Source organism: Lagenorhynchus albirostris, chromosome 1 (assembly GCF_949774975.1).
Source record: "Lagenorhynchus albirostris chromosome 1, mLagAlb1.1, whole genome shotgun sequence".
NCBI classification, from domain to species: Eukaryota; Metazoa; Chordata; class Mammalia; order Artiodactyla; family Delphinidae; genus Lagenorhynchus; species Lagenorhynchus albirostris.
In genome coordinates, this window is record NC_083095.1 from 37,961,415 (window position 1) to 37,976,510 (window position 15,096).

Sequence of the window (15,096 nt, forward strand, 5' to 3'; positions counted from 1 at the left end):
ATATTCTGCCTGCTTCTTCTACCAGTACTTTTAAGGGCACTGGTGATTACTTTGGGCCCACCCAGATAATCTAGAATAATCTCCCTATTTTAAGGTCAACTGAGTAGCAACCTTAATTCCATTTACAACCTCAATTCCTCTTTGCCATGTGACCTAACATATTCATAGGTTCCTGGGATTAAGGCATGAACATTTTTTTTTTTATGAATTTATTTACTTCTGGCTGTGTTGGGTCTTCGTTGCTGCATGCGGGCTTTCTCTGGTTGTGGCGAGCGGGGGCTACTCTTCGTTGCAGTGCTTCTCATTGCGGTGTCTTCTCTTGTTGTGGAGCACGGGCTCTAGGTGCATGGGCTTCAGTAGTTGCGGCACGCGGGCTCAGTAATTGTGGCTCACAGGCTCTAGAGCGCAGGCTCAGTAATTGTGGTGCACGGGCTTAGTTGCTCCACGGCACGTGGGATCTTCCCAGACTAGGGATCGAACCTGTATCCCCTGCATTGGCAGGCGGATTCTCAACCACTGCGCCACCAGGGAAGCCCCATGGCATGAACATCTTTGAGGGACCATTTTTCTGCTAACACATCTATGTTTAGATTCTATAGTTGTTAAGGCAGCTGGGGCCAGGTGAAGATGATCTCAAAGTGGAGATCCTGGCTAATGCGGAGGACTGTGCGTAGGACCAATTATTAGGTTTGAGCTGAAAGGAATTACTAAGCAAGGTATGTACATGTTTTAAAATTCTCTTACTGTCAGTAGATTCAGTATATACAAAGTGATTGAATTAGAAGTAGGCAACTGAGTTTTAGTTACATCATGGTAGGGAAATGATTAAACTATTAGATTTTAGTTCTGTTGTTTTGTGCCAGCTCTCAGAGGGAAATGTTCTTGATTTAATCACAATGTAGAGACGCTTTGGGTTTAATTTTAATTTTTGTTTTTATTACAGATTTTTACTACCCTTGGATGCACTCCTGATATGGAGAAGATTGAGGAACAATTTGCTAATTTGAACATTGTTAAACGTTCCTCAGAAACTAAAGAGCCTACTTATCTGCTTGGCATAGACACATCAAAGACTGTACAAGCAGAAAAAGGAAGCTTGGTTGCTGTTTTATGTTCTAATGGATCAATCAGAATATATGATAAAGAAAGATTAAATGTACTGCGAGAATTTAGAGGATATCCTGGACTTAATGGAGTCAAGTTTGCAAATTCCTGTGACAGCGTGTATTCCTCATGCACTGATGGCACTGTAAAATGTTGGGATGCTCGATTAGCCAGTGAAAAACCTGTCCAGCTGTTCAAGGGTTACCCTTCCAATATTTTTATCAGTTTTGATATCAGCTGTAATGATCATGTCATTTGTGCTGGTACAGAAAAAGTTGATGATGATGCATTGTTGGTATTTTGGGATGCAAGAATTAATTCTCAGGATTTGTCTACTACTAAAGACCCACTTGGTGCATATTCAGAGACACATAGTGATGATATCACTCAAGTATGTTTCCATCCCAGCAATCCCAACATGGTAGTCTCAGGTTCAACTGACGGCCTGGTAAATGTATTTGATATTACTGTTGACAATGAAGAAGATGCACTGGTTACAACCTGTAACTCAGTTTCATCAGTAAGCTATATTGGTTGGTCTGGGAAAGATTATAAACAGATTTACTGCATGACACATGATGAAGGATTTTGCTGGTGGGATCTTAATCATCTGGATACCAATGAACCAATTACATGTTTGAACATCCCGGATGTCAGAGAAGTAATTAATGTGAAAGAAGGGATTTTGGACTATTTGATTGGCGGCCTATATCATGAAAAGACAGACAAATTGTTTGTAGTTGGAGGAACAAACACAGGAATTATTCACATAATGAGCTGTACTACATCAGGATTGGTGCATGTGACCAGGCTTCAGGGAGGGCATGCTGCTACAGTCCGTTCTTTCTGTTGGAATATGCAGGATGATTCTTTGCTAACTGGAGGAGAAGATGCACAGTTGTTACTTTGGAAACCTGGAGCAGTAGAGAAGACGCTTACAAAGAAAGACAGCATGAAAATAGCATCCTCTGTGTACCAGCGAGTTCGAGTTCATAGTAATGATTCTTATAAGAAAAGGAAAAAGCAGTGATGTTACATTGGGAGTTTACTTGACAGGTTTTATCGTTGCAAATAATCATTTCTGTGTACTACCTGTTGTAGACGTGTTTAAAGCTCATATGTAAATAAAAACAAGCCAGTTAGCAAACAGTCCTGAAAAAATGTTGAGAATGGTTTAATTCAGGTCTTTGTGTATTCCAAAATTATTTTTTTTAAGCCGCCATTTGAGTATGTAATCAGTGAGTTGAAAGTAAAATTACATTCCTCATTTTAAAAACCCATCTGTTGAATTAGTAAATGTTGAGTTTGAAGAAATAGCTTTGATAAAGGCTTTTTAGAAGTAGATGGCTGGTGTGACTTTATAAAACAGGTGGTTTGGGCTGTGTTTTTTAAGCTCAATTTTTTACATTTTAAATCATCTTCATTATTTATAAATAATGATTTGAAATAGTGATTTGCATTTATTTGAGAAAAGTATATTTAGTAAATATTTGCATCCACACTTTAATATTGTTGGTCAAACAGTAAACAGGTGTTTCACTGATGAAAAGGAAATTACCTTGCAAAATGCTTTTTGAGACTCAAAGTGAATATACAAAAACAAAAGTATTTATAATAGTAGAATGACTTTTTATTTCAAAATATTACAATATTTTGTGATAAAATTTTCTTATAGTGTTTCATCCATCCATAATTTTAAACTTGAATTTTTGTTTACTGCTAATTTTTCCATCCTTCCTTTTAAATATTTCTCTAAAGAATCTTAATTAAAAAGTTGATCCCTCTAAAGGTTTGGTATCTTATCTCTGAGACTGTAGCACTGGGGGAAATTTTTATTTTTCTATAGAACATTTGTAACTTATATTTAGATATGATTTAGCTTAACTCAAATGAGACTGAACAACAGGTAAGTTGTTGTTATATTAAATATATTAAAAATACATGTTTCTTATTTGGAGGGATTCAGCTATTCTTGGTATTGTCCAAACCATAAACCTGAGGGTAATATAGTACTTTTCCTTTTTCCCTTAACCAGTCAATCGCCAAGTCCTGTGCCATTCCACCTCCTAAAATCTGTCAGCCTGTTCTTTTGACTTTACCCCCCCGGCACTACTGCCTTAGATAAGACTTTCATCATTTCTCTCCTAGATTACAGACTCTAATCTGCTCCAGTTCATTCTCCCTACTACTTCTAGACTGAACATCGAAAACACAGATTTGATAATGCCTCATGCTGCTTAAAATATTTGATACATTTTGATCTTTTGATAGAGGACTGTTTAAAATGAAAAACCATGTTTTCAAGATATTTAGGATATGAGACAATGCTGACTATATTGTAAGTGGGAAAAGTTGGTAAAAAAGACTTTCAGAGACACTGCCTTTATGCAATAACAGGAAATGCAACAGGAGTTATAAAACAGCAGAGCTCTTAAAAAATATTTAAAATTCAGAAGTAATCATTAGAGCTGTAAGATGCAAGTGAGGAAATACCTCTGAAAGAGACAAAGTGAGAGAAAAGATAAAGGCCGCAGGAGGGGTCTAATATCAGACTGATGGTGTTAGAAAGTGAAAAAAAAATAACTTTCTAAGGGGTAGGAAGGGATTATTAAAATGAAATAACATAAGAGCCTATCCCAGAACTTCATTCTTTAGGTTGAAAGGCCCAACAAGGGTGTCAAGTGTAATGAATGAAAAAGACCCACACCAAGGCATAGCACTGTGAAGTTTTAGAACTCTAAGAATAAAGAGAAAATCTTAAAAGTTTTCAAAGAGAGGGTAAAAAACAATCACTTAGGAACAAGAATAACATCTGCATTAGACTCAGCAAATCTGGATGACAAAAAATGGTAGATCAATGCCTTCAAAGTTCTGAGGATATATTCCTGCTATCTGAACTTATGCTCTCCAAATTCATGAAGATTACAGTAGATTCAAACTATTCAATCTAAACTCGGATTACAATAAATTTTTTTGACACATCCCTTGCTAAGTGAACACTTCCTTCTTGCTGTCTGAAACTCAGGAACCAAATTTATTTAGCTAACAGTATTCGTTGCTAACCAAACTCAATGGCTGAACCTAGGAAATAAAAGAGATTTGGATTTCAGGAGATACTTGCTTTTCCATCCTATAATTCTGTGACCAAACTACCCTCATGTTCTATACTTCAAGTTTAAAACATGAAGAGAAGTTTAAAACATTTAAGACATACAACATTTTAAACTTTAGTTTCTATGCAGCATTTCTCCAAAGAAGATATACAGATTGCCAACAAACACATGAAAGAATGCTCAACATCATTAATCAATCATTAGAGAAATGCAAATCAAAACTACAATGAGGTATCACCTCACACCAGTCAGAATGGCCATCATCAAAAAATCTACAAACAATAAATGCTGGAGAGGGTGTGGAGAAGAGGGAATCCTCTTGCACTGTTGGTGGGAATGTAAATTGATACAGCCACTATGGAGAACAGTATGGAGGTTCCTTAAAAAACTAAAAATAGAACAACCATATGACCCAGCAATCCCACTACTGGGCATATACCCTGAGAAATCCATAATTCGAAAAGAGTCATGTACCACAATGTTCAATGCAGCTCTTTACAATAGCCAGGACATGGAAGCAACCTAAGTGTCCATCGACAGATGAATGGATAAAGAAGATGTGGCACATATATACAATGGAATATTACTCAGCCATAAGAAGAAACAAAATTGAGTTATTTGTAGTGAGGTGGATGGACCTAGAGTCTGTCCTACAGAGTGAAGTAAGTCAGAAAGAGAAAAACAAATACCATATGCTGACACATAAATATGGAATCTTAAAAAAAAATTGGGAATAAAGACGCAGACCTAGAGAATGGACTTGAGGACATGGGGAGGGGGAAGGGTAAGCTGGGACAAAGTGAGAGAGTGGCATGTAGATATATACACTACCAAATGTAAAATAGGTAGCTAGTGGGAAGCAGCCGCATAGCACAGGGAGATCAGCTCTGTGCTTTGTGACCATCTAGAGGGGTGGGATAGGGAGGGTGGGAGAGAGTTGCAAGAGAGAGGAGATATGGGGATATATGTATATGTATAGCTGATTCACTTTGTTATAAAGCAGAAACACACCATTATAAAGCAATTATAATCCAATAAAGATGTTAAAAGAAGTAGAAAAAACCAAAACTTAAATATGAACACTTGCAAAATAAATAAATTGTTAATTATGGCCAAAAAAAGGCTCATCTAGGAAAAAATAAATAAAAGTCTACTATAAAAATAAATAAAAATAAATAAAAGTCCACAAAAAATAAGGGAGTAAATCAAGGGAGGCAGCAGATACCAGAAATCAGTGCCCCAACCCAGTATAGTGGCAGGATAACATTTGCAGCAGGCCCACAATATTCAGTCCAGATTGGAGGAGGATGAGCTATGGGGAGGGAGATGTCCAGGGAGAAAAATGAACTGACAGGTTACCCAATGCATTTGACCATGGGGAAAATGGTATAAGCGGATTAAACTCACCAATTACAGGAGATCCTATATTGAAAAATTTTAAGTGAAAACCTTTAAAAAATAGAAGTTTTTAAAAGATTAAAAAATAAAAGCAATAAATAAGATTCACTTAAAGGCATAAGTTAAAACATAAAAGGATGAGGAAAGGTAGATCAACCCACAGAATGGAAGAAAATATTTGCAAATAATAGATAAGAACTTGTATCAACTTATTTTAAAAAATGAAAAAAACTTGCCACTCGGTAATAAGACCACCCAGTGACTTCCCTGGCGGTCCAGTGGTTGGGACTCCATGCTTCCACTGCGGGGTGTGCAAGTTCAGTCCCTGGTCAGGGAACTAAGATCCCACATGTGGCGCCGCCAGAAAAAAAAGAAAAAATAAATCTATTAAAAATATAATAAGACACCAACTTTTTGACTGGTCAAAGGATCTGAATAGACATCTCTCCAAAGAAGATATACAAATGGTCAGTAAACACAAAAAAAGATGTTTAACGTCATTAGTCATTAGGGAAGTGCAAATTGAAACCACAGTGAGATACCATTTCACACCCACTAGGGTGGGTATAATAAAAAAATGTTGGTGAGGGTGTAGAGAAATAGAAAGCTTCATATACTGCTGTTAGGAATGCAAAATGGTATAGTTGCAGTCTGGCAATTCCTCAAACGATTAAACAGAGTTGCTATTTGATACAGCAGTTCCACTCCTAAGGCATATGCTGAAGAGTGTTGAAAACAGTCCACACAGAAACTTGTACATGAATGTTCATAACAGTATTCATAATAACCGAAAGGTGGAAATCCAAATGTCCCATCAACTGATGAATGGGTAAAAGTATATACGTACAATGGAATATTATTCATCCATAAAAAGGCATGAAATACTAATACAAGCTGCAGCTTAGATGAATCTTGAAAACATGCTAACTAAAAATAGCCACAAAAGACCACATGTTGTATGAGTCCATCTACATCAAATGTTCAGAATAGTCAAATCTATAAAGAGAACATATATATATATATATATATATATATATATATATATAGTGGTTGCCTAGGGCTGGGAGGTGCGGGGGGGAATGAGAGGGTGTGAATGATAGCTAAAGGGTATAGGATTTCTTTTGGGGGGTAATGAAAATATTCTAAAATTGATTGTGGTTATGGTTGCACAACTCTGAGCATATTAAAAACCATTGAATAGTACACTTTAAATAGATGAATTGTGTGGTATGTGAACCATATCTGAATAAAGCTCTTGCCAAAAAAAGTATATGCCAGACAAATATGAACCCAGAAGCCCAGATTGCAATCTTAACTATTGACAAAATAGAATTTAAGGCTAATGTTGATTTCAAAACCAGATGAAAATGAAGAAAAAAGGCCCATTTTGTTTATGAATATATATTCACAGTTAAAAATACTAGCTACCAAATCCAATGGTGTATTTTAAAACACGTGACCAAATAGGATTTATCTCAGGAATACCAGGATGACTCCACATCAGAAAATCTATCAGAATAATGGACAAAAAAGGGAAAAAAAAGTGTGATTATCTTAATTGATATAGAAAAGCATATGGTAAGGTTTCACACCTGTTTATGAAAAATACAGCATCAAGCCAGCAATGGAATAATTTTTTAACTTGGTTAAGGTTTATATATAAAAAATCTAAACTAAATGTTATTCTTAGTGGAGAAATGTTATTAGATTAAATGCATTTCCTTCAAGACCAAGGCAGTGGATAAGCCTATAATAGTATGGATTCTGTCTAATATCATAAGGAAAGATTTAAAAAAAACTATAATATGTAAGGATTGTAAGAGAAGAGGGGAAAAAAAACTCTCCTTTGCAAAAGATAAATACCTGAAAAAATCCAACAATCAACAAATTATTTGAACTATAAAGCGGTTCAGCAAAGTTGCCAGAAGAAAGTCAGCCTATAAAAATCCAAACATCATTTCACAATAGCAAAAGTTAAAAACTATCAAGGAATTAACCAAGAATATAAGAGATCTATTTGCAGAAAACTCTAAAATTCCAATAAAGACATAGGAAATGATCTAAGAAACATTCCATGCTTCCAGTGAGATGACAATATTAAAAAAGTGAACATTCTAAATTTAATCTTTAATCCCAACCAAATTCTAGTTGAATTTTTTGAGGAATCCAAACTTACTTTAAAATTTGTATGGAAGAATGAGGTCCACAAATAACTAAGTAAACTTTAGAAAGGGGGATTTTCTCTATCAGATATTAAGATATTCCACAAACTCATAGCAGTAAGAACTGATATGGCCATAGAACAATGCAAACGAATAGAGCTCAGAGACAGCATGGATATATGGCAACTTAATATTTGTAAAGGTGACATAATAGAAAAGGAGAGTTTTTTATTAAGTGGTTTTGAGCATACTAGCTCACTATACAGAGAAAAATAAAACTAGATTCCTTAAATGATAGCATTAAATGATAAAAGGTTATAACTATAAATTTACAAGGAAGCATGGGAGAATATCTCTAACCTAGAGGGTGGCAACTGGCTTCTTAAACTTCAAAAGTATGAAGTGTAGGGCTTCCCTGGTGGCGCAGTTGTTGAGAATCCGCCTGCCGATGCAGGGGACACGGGTTCGGGCCCCGGTCCGGGAGGATCCCACATGCCGCGGAGCGGCTGGGCCCGTGAGCCATGGCCGCTGAGCCTGCGCATCCGGAGCCTGTGCTCCACAACGGGAGAGGCCACAACAGTGAGAGGCCCGCGTACCGCAAAAAAAAAAAGTATGAAGTATAAGACAAAAACAAAAGGAATTTGATTGTATCAGAATTAAGCATTTCTGGTCACAGAACATCTATAGATAAATGACAGAATGGGAGAAAAGATACTTGAAATCAATGAGTGATTAAATGTAGACTACAGAAGGAATTCTGAAAATCAATAAGGGAAAACAATACCAATGGAAATACGAGCAATGAATATGAAAAGGCAATTTCAGAAGAAACCAAAGAAATCATCAAACTCCTTAGTAATTAGAAAAATGAAAACAAAATAATCACCTTGTATCTTTTAGAATTACAAAAGTTAGGAAATTAAATGATACCAAGACTTTGGAGACATGTGGGCATATAGGAACCCTCATGCACTGCTGATGGGAGTGTAGACACACAGATACAGCTATTCTGGAGAGCAAAAACGTGTTCATTTACCCTCTGACCTAGGAATAACACTGCTTGGTGTGATATTCCAAAGATATTTCCATACAGGTCCATTGTCGGTCATTATTTGTGATGTCACGGAGTTGGAGACAACCTGGATATCCATCCCTGGGAGACAGGTAAAAATGTGGTGGATGTACACAGTGAAGTACTCTGCAATACGTACAAACCACAGACTAGATGTACTTTAGCCATATGGCTTGATCATAAAAATATAGTACCAAATGAAAATAGTAAGAAATTGAATACATGTGTGGGGAAAACCATTTATATACGTTTAAAATATACAAAAAGCAATTCACATTTTGCAAGAATATATAGACAATTATACATGTTAATCACGTTAGGGTGGTTGCCTGGTATGGGGAGAGAAGGGAATGGAAGTGGGTTTAGAAATAAAAGAGGAAGGGAGAATGAGAGAGGAAGGAGAGAGAGATAAGACAATAATTTTAATAGGAAAGAAAAGAAAATCTCTTTGAAGGGATAGTACAACCCCACTGGAGAGTTTGAGAACTAATCATAGGCATATGGAAAACCATGCAAATGAAGAGGCGGGGGATAATTTTTAACTCCAAGGGGGGAAAAATTGTATGAGAAAAGAAATGGAATTGTAGTATACTGCTTGACCCCGTGGCGAATAATATTTATGTAGTCATAGTGTAAGGACAATATTGATTTAATCAAAAGTTGTAAAACTATATTGAGAACGAGGAAGGAAAGTGAAAGGGGTGTGCAAATGCTTAGTTTTCCTTTTCCATTGTAAAAAGTCAGCATTCTTTCTATGGATAAGTCAAGAAAATAGCCATATAAGCATATTTTTTAGAAGTATGTAAGTAAATCACCTGCCAAAACAGAAGAGTTGAAAGTGGTTCCCTCTGGAGAAGAAAGGCAGAAAAGAAAGGATAGGAGACTGCTGTTTTTGTTGTTCTTTGATTTTTGTTATATGCATACCTTCTGGTAGAATATCAGGATACTTTTGGCTGCAAATAACAGCTCAATTCAAATTAACCAAAAAAGGAACATATTACTTTGCATAAGTTCAGAAGTGAAGCATTCCCAGGGCTGGTTGTTAGCAAGAATGTAAATTCTTTCCATTTTTCTGCTCTGCCTGTTTTCATCTTGTCAGGTTCAAGTTCACAAGATGACTACAATCAGCCAATGAGCACATCCATACTCAACAAGGTTTTTTTAAAATATATAAATTTATTTATTTATTTTTGGCTGCGTTGGATCTTCGTTGCTGCGCGTGGGCTTTCTCTAGTTGCGGTGAGCGGGGGCTACTCTTTGTTGCAGTATGCGGGCTTCTCATTGCAGTGGCTTCTCTTGTAGCTGAGCACGGGCTCTAGACGTGCAGGCTTCAGTAGTTGTGGCTCATGGGCTTAGTTGCTCCACGGCATGTGGGATCTTCCGGGACCAGGGCTCGAACCCGTGTCCTCTGCATTGGCAGGTGGATTCTTAACCAGTGTGCCACCAGGGAAGTCCCCTCAGCAATGTTTAATGGAGACATTTGCTTGTGATTCTTTTTATTAACGATTACACACACTTTCTGAGAAGGTGTGCAGCAAGTGTCATTGGTGGAAATTTCATTATGTGCCCAAGCCAAAAATAGTCACTAGCCAGAGAAATACAATCACCACCAACTGGCCCAATCATGATTCACTGCCTATGGTTTTGGAGATAACATATCTGAAGCACATGGGTTCAGAGAAGGGTATGGAAAAGTAGGTTGGGGTTGATGAATACTTCTTCTACAGGTACTAACTACTTCAGTTATGTGTATGTGTTACCTCAAAATACTTTTCACTTTATCATTGAATCAAATAAATAAATGTAAGATATTTGTGAGGGGGGAAAAATGGTTCTGAAGAACCTAGGGGCAGGACAGGAATAAAGACACAGATGTAGAGAATGGACTTGAGGACACGGGGAGGAGGAAGGGTAAGCTGGGACGAAGTGAGAGAGTGGCAAGGACATATATACACTACCAAATGTAAAATAGATAGCTAGTGGGAAGCAGCCGCATAGCACGGGGAGATCAGCTCCGTGCTTTGTGACCACCTAGAGGGGTGGGATAGGGAGGGTGGGAGGGAGACGCAAGAGGGAGGAGATATGGGGATATATTTATATGTATACCTGATTCACTTTATTATAAAGCAGAAAGTAACACACCATTGTAAAGCAATTATACTCCAGTAAAGATGTTAAAAAAAATTTGTGAGATGATTAACTTGCACTGTTGTAGTGATCAACATGCATTAAATGCAAACTATTATATCTATATATCTATTATATCTTTATTGGACTATTGTTTAGAAGAGAGGTAGACATTTAAAAAATGGAAAGGAAAACTACTATATATAAAGTAGATAAACAGGGACTTCCCTGGTGGTCCAGTGGTAAAGAATCCACCTTGCAATGCAGGGGATGGAAGTTTGATCCCTGGTCAGGGAACTAAGATCCTACATGACGCAGGGCAACTAAGTCTGCGTGCCACAACTACTGAGCTCCTGTGCCTCAACTAGAGCCCACATTCCGCAAACTACAGAGCCCACGCGCTCTGGAGCCTGCACACCACAACTAGAGAAGAGAAAACCCGCACGCCACAGCTAGAGAGAAGCCTGCGCACCACAATGAAGAGCCTGCATGCTGCAAGGAAAGATCCCACATGCTTCAACAAAGATCCTGCGTGCCACAGCTAAAAATAAAGTAAATACTTAAAAAATATTAAAGTAAAAAAATAAAATAAAGTCCAACTGTATAGCACAGGGAACTATAATCAATACTCTGTAATAAACTGTAATGGAAAAGAATATGAAAAAGAATATATATGTATAACTGAATCACTTTGATGTATACCAGAAATTGACACATTGTAAATCAACTATACTTAAAAAAAAAATTAAAAGAAAAATTGAAAAATGTGCCAGATGATTTTTGTTGTCTTTTTCGCAAAGTTTATGTAATCTTCTGCCACTGCAATCAGTAATATCATATTGAATTAATTTATTATTCAATTACTGTCTCATTAGTAAATCCATCTCTCGGATCCACAAACCAACTCTCAATTGTCTGGCTTTGAGATTACTCACACATTATGTCTTCTGTACTTTAGTGCTGCCTGGGTTTTGTGCTTTTCACTGCCCATTATCTTTTTGATCACGTGAAGTGTCAGAATTAAAATCATACGACTTTGCAGCCTTATCACCCTCCATTCTTCCCACTCTTACACCTTATGCATAAACCAAAAGAAATTACTTGAAATCCCTGAATACCCCATGAAAATAATGCAACCACACTTTGCATCAGTTTTGTTATCTGAAAAAGATGAGTACGTGACAGAACATGCTAATTGTCTCCCATTATCTGTTCTCCCTTTCCATACTTATGGAAACCCCACATTTCAGGTGGGGATGTAATGCCCGGAATAAAGATTATATTCTCCAGAGTCTTCTGCAACTGTTTGTGGTTATAAGACTATGTGGGGTTGGGAGTTCCCTGGTAGCCTAGTAGTTAGGATTCTGGGCTTTCACTGCCATGGCCTGGGTTCAATCCCTGGTTGGGGAACTGAGATCCCACAAACCACATGGTATGGCCAAAAAAAAAAAAAAGACTATTTTGGGTTAATGAGATGGATGTAGAACCTCCATAAAATGACCGTTGAGTTCCCTGTGCTCCCTCCTGTCATCTGGACTGTGGATGTGATGGCTGGAGCTCTAGCCAACATCTTGGACCAGGAGGATGATGGCCACAACTAGCTTCTAGAGTAGTTGGCTAAAAGGAGCCTGGGACCCTGAGGTTTTGTGGAGAAAGGAGCTATTAAACTACTGCTTAAGCCACTGTTATTTTAGGTTTCTGTTGTAAACAGTGGAACCTAACTGATAACATTGTATAAAGTTTTTAAGATTGTTCAAAACATTACGTGAACTGATATATGTCAAAGCTCTTAGAGCATTATCAGCTTTTAGAGTGAGTGCAAAGTAATATTTATAATGTTATACTATTTCCATGCTTTGGTAAGGTTGTTCCCTCTGTCTAGAGGTTTATTTGGCAAACTTGTATTTGTCGTTAAGCCCCAGATTAATCATTTCCTTCTCTCTGAAACTTTTTCTGATCCCCACCTGGGGAGTTAATCCTTCCTTTGCTTTATACTGGTTCTTAATCTTGTGTATACTTTTATAGCAACTTGATATTTCAGTTTACACATTTGTCTCCCTATTAAACCACTCTTTCTCATTCAAAACAAAACAAAAACAACTGGAATTCTCTCTCAATAAACATAAAAATTTCATGGCTCATGTAGATTCTGATACTGCCCCTAAACCTATTTAATAGGTTTAGATACTGATAGATACTGCCCCTAAACCTATTTAATATTTTACAATATTAATATGCCAATCCTGCAAACCCCTCCTCACTCCCCACCCCCAGACCCCCACCAAAAGATCCTGATGCACCACCCTTAGAGGAGACATACCACTCCTTCCTTCTGGCCGATTCAGTTGATCAGTTAGGATAAATATCTGTTGGACCGGACACTGTAGTAGATGATGCTGGAGAAAGAGATTTGGTCTCTGTCCTCACAGGGGCTGCAATGTGCTAGATGAGATAGAGTCTCTAATAATAATAATACGATGTACAGAGTGCACAAGTAGGAGGGATGGGAATATGATTCATTCTGTTTTCAGGCACAGGTTAAGAATAGATGATGCCTGGACTGTATTTTGAAAGAAAAATAGTTTACCTGATAGACTGGAGAAAGGGGAGAAAAGAGCAACAGAAGATAAGATGGGCAGAAGGAACAACATGTGCACAGACGCAGAGGCATAAAATACGTGGTTAATTTTAGTCATGAGCATCGGACTCAGGTCTTCCTGAGTTTCTCTGCAAACACATTCACAAAACATTTCTTAGGGTGAGTTACCTCTGCACATGGCTCATTGCATCTCTTATGTCTTGATTTTTCACTGTTTTAATTCTGAGGACTGTGTTTCCCTGAGCCTGTTTCCTAGCGTCAATACCACTGGATAATAAGTGAAGTTGTTAATATTACTCTTCTGGAGAAGTGTTCCTCAGTGCCAGTTCAGAGCCTCGCCGTTGACTCATCCTGCAATTGTGCACATTCAGAAGCTCTTCCTTCTAAAGGCTTACGCTCATCTCTGACATTCAGAACATTTGCAAGATTGCTTTGTAAAAACTTCCTGGTTAGTTTTTAGCTTTTCGTTTCTAGTTAACGCCAGGTTTGTTAGTTTTCTACCCTCTGTCTTTAGTCCCTAGCCTAGGGGCACCTAGGGGCAATGCTGCATTCATTTAGCTTCAGTCTTCTTGTTTATTTGTTTTTTGGTTCCAGTAGCCTCCTCATTGATTAAACTAGACTGTATTTATGAAGTGGCTTCTGTTCTGAAAACGGGTGACATCCTCATGGTTGTCTGTAGGAGGCAGTAATGTGATCTGTGTGGACTCGGCTTCCCTGGTGGCGCACTGGTTGGGAGTCCGCCTGCTGATGCAGGGGACGCGGGTTCGTGCCCTGATGCGGGAAGATCCCACATGCCGCGGAGCGGCTGGGCCCGTGAGCCATGGCCGCTGAGCCTGCGCGTCCGGAGCCTGTGCTCCGCAACGGGAGAGGTCACAACAGTGAGAGGCCCGCAAACCATAAAAAAAAAAAAAAAAAAAAAAAAAAGGAGGAGTGTGGACTCAGATGTCAGATTGCCTGCGTTTAAGTCCTGGCTATGTTAATTATTGCTCTGTGGATTTGGGGGGCAAGTTACATAACCTCTCTGTGCCTGGGCTTCCTCAACTGAAAAAAATGGAGCAATTAATAGCCTTTACCTTTTGGGTTGTTATAAGAATTAAATGAATTAATATGGGTGAAGCACTTAGCGTAGTACTTGGGACAAGAAAAGTCCTCGATAAGTGTTAGCCGTCAGCATCATCATCATCGTCATCACTGGAACCGAGTTTGTCAGGTAGCAGAAGTCAGATAAAATGAGGCCCACGACCATTAGTCACTGATCACAAAAATTTGTGCTTGCACAATGTTTTACAGTCTTCGAAGACCTTTCACATTTATTATCCCGCCTGATTCCATCACTCTATTGGCTGGTATGGCCAGTTATGCCATCTTCATTTTATGGATTCATTCAACACTACTTAGAGAGGCCTCTTATGTGCCAGGCACTGTTATGTTCTGAAAATTCAAAGATGGAAACGTATGGTTCCTGCTCTTTGGTTATCAAGAGCTATCTTTGGGAGTGGGTTTTGAGAGGCCATTTTATTT

General features: G+C 38.0%; 1 protein-coding gene across 4 annotated transcripts in view; it reads left to right on the plus strand.

Annotated features, from left to right (window-relative positions):
• The window catches only part of WDR89 (WD repeat domain 89), a 42,845-nt gene extending 40,313 nt beyond the window's left edge, over nt 1–2,532 (plus strand). For 3 of the 4 annotated variants that reach the window (XM_060141674.1, XM_060141682.1, XM_060141667.1), the window contains one exon: nt 944–2,532. In XM_060141674.1, coding sequence (XP_059997657.1) covers nt 974–2,134 — 1,161 coding nt within the window. In that variant the 5' untranslated portion in view covers nt 944–973 and the 3' untranslated portion in view covers nt 2,135–2,532. Of the gene's footprint in view, nt 1–507; nt 717–943 lie in introns of those variants that run through there. The other variant, XM_060141692.1, reaches the window with a different exon arrangement.
• The last annotated feature ends 12,564 nt before the right edge of the window (nt 2,533–15,096 follow it).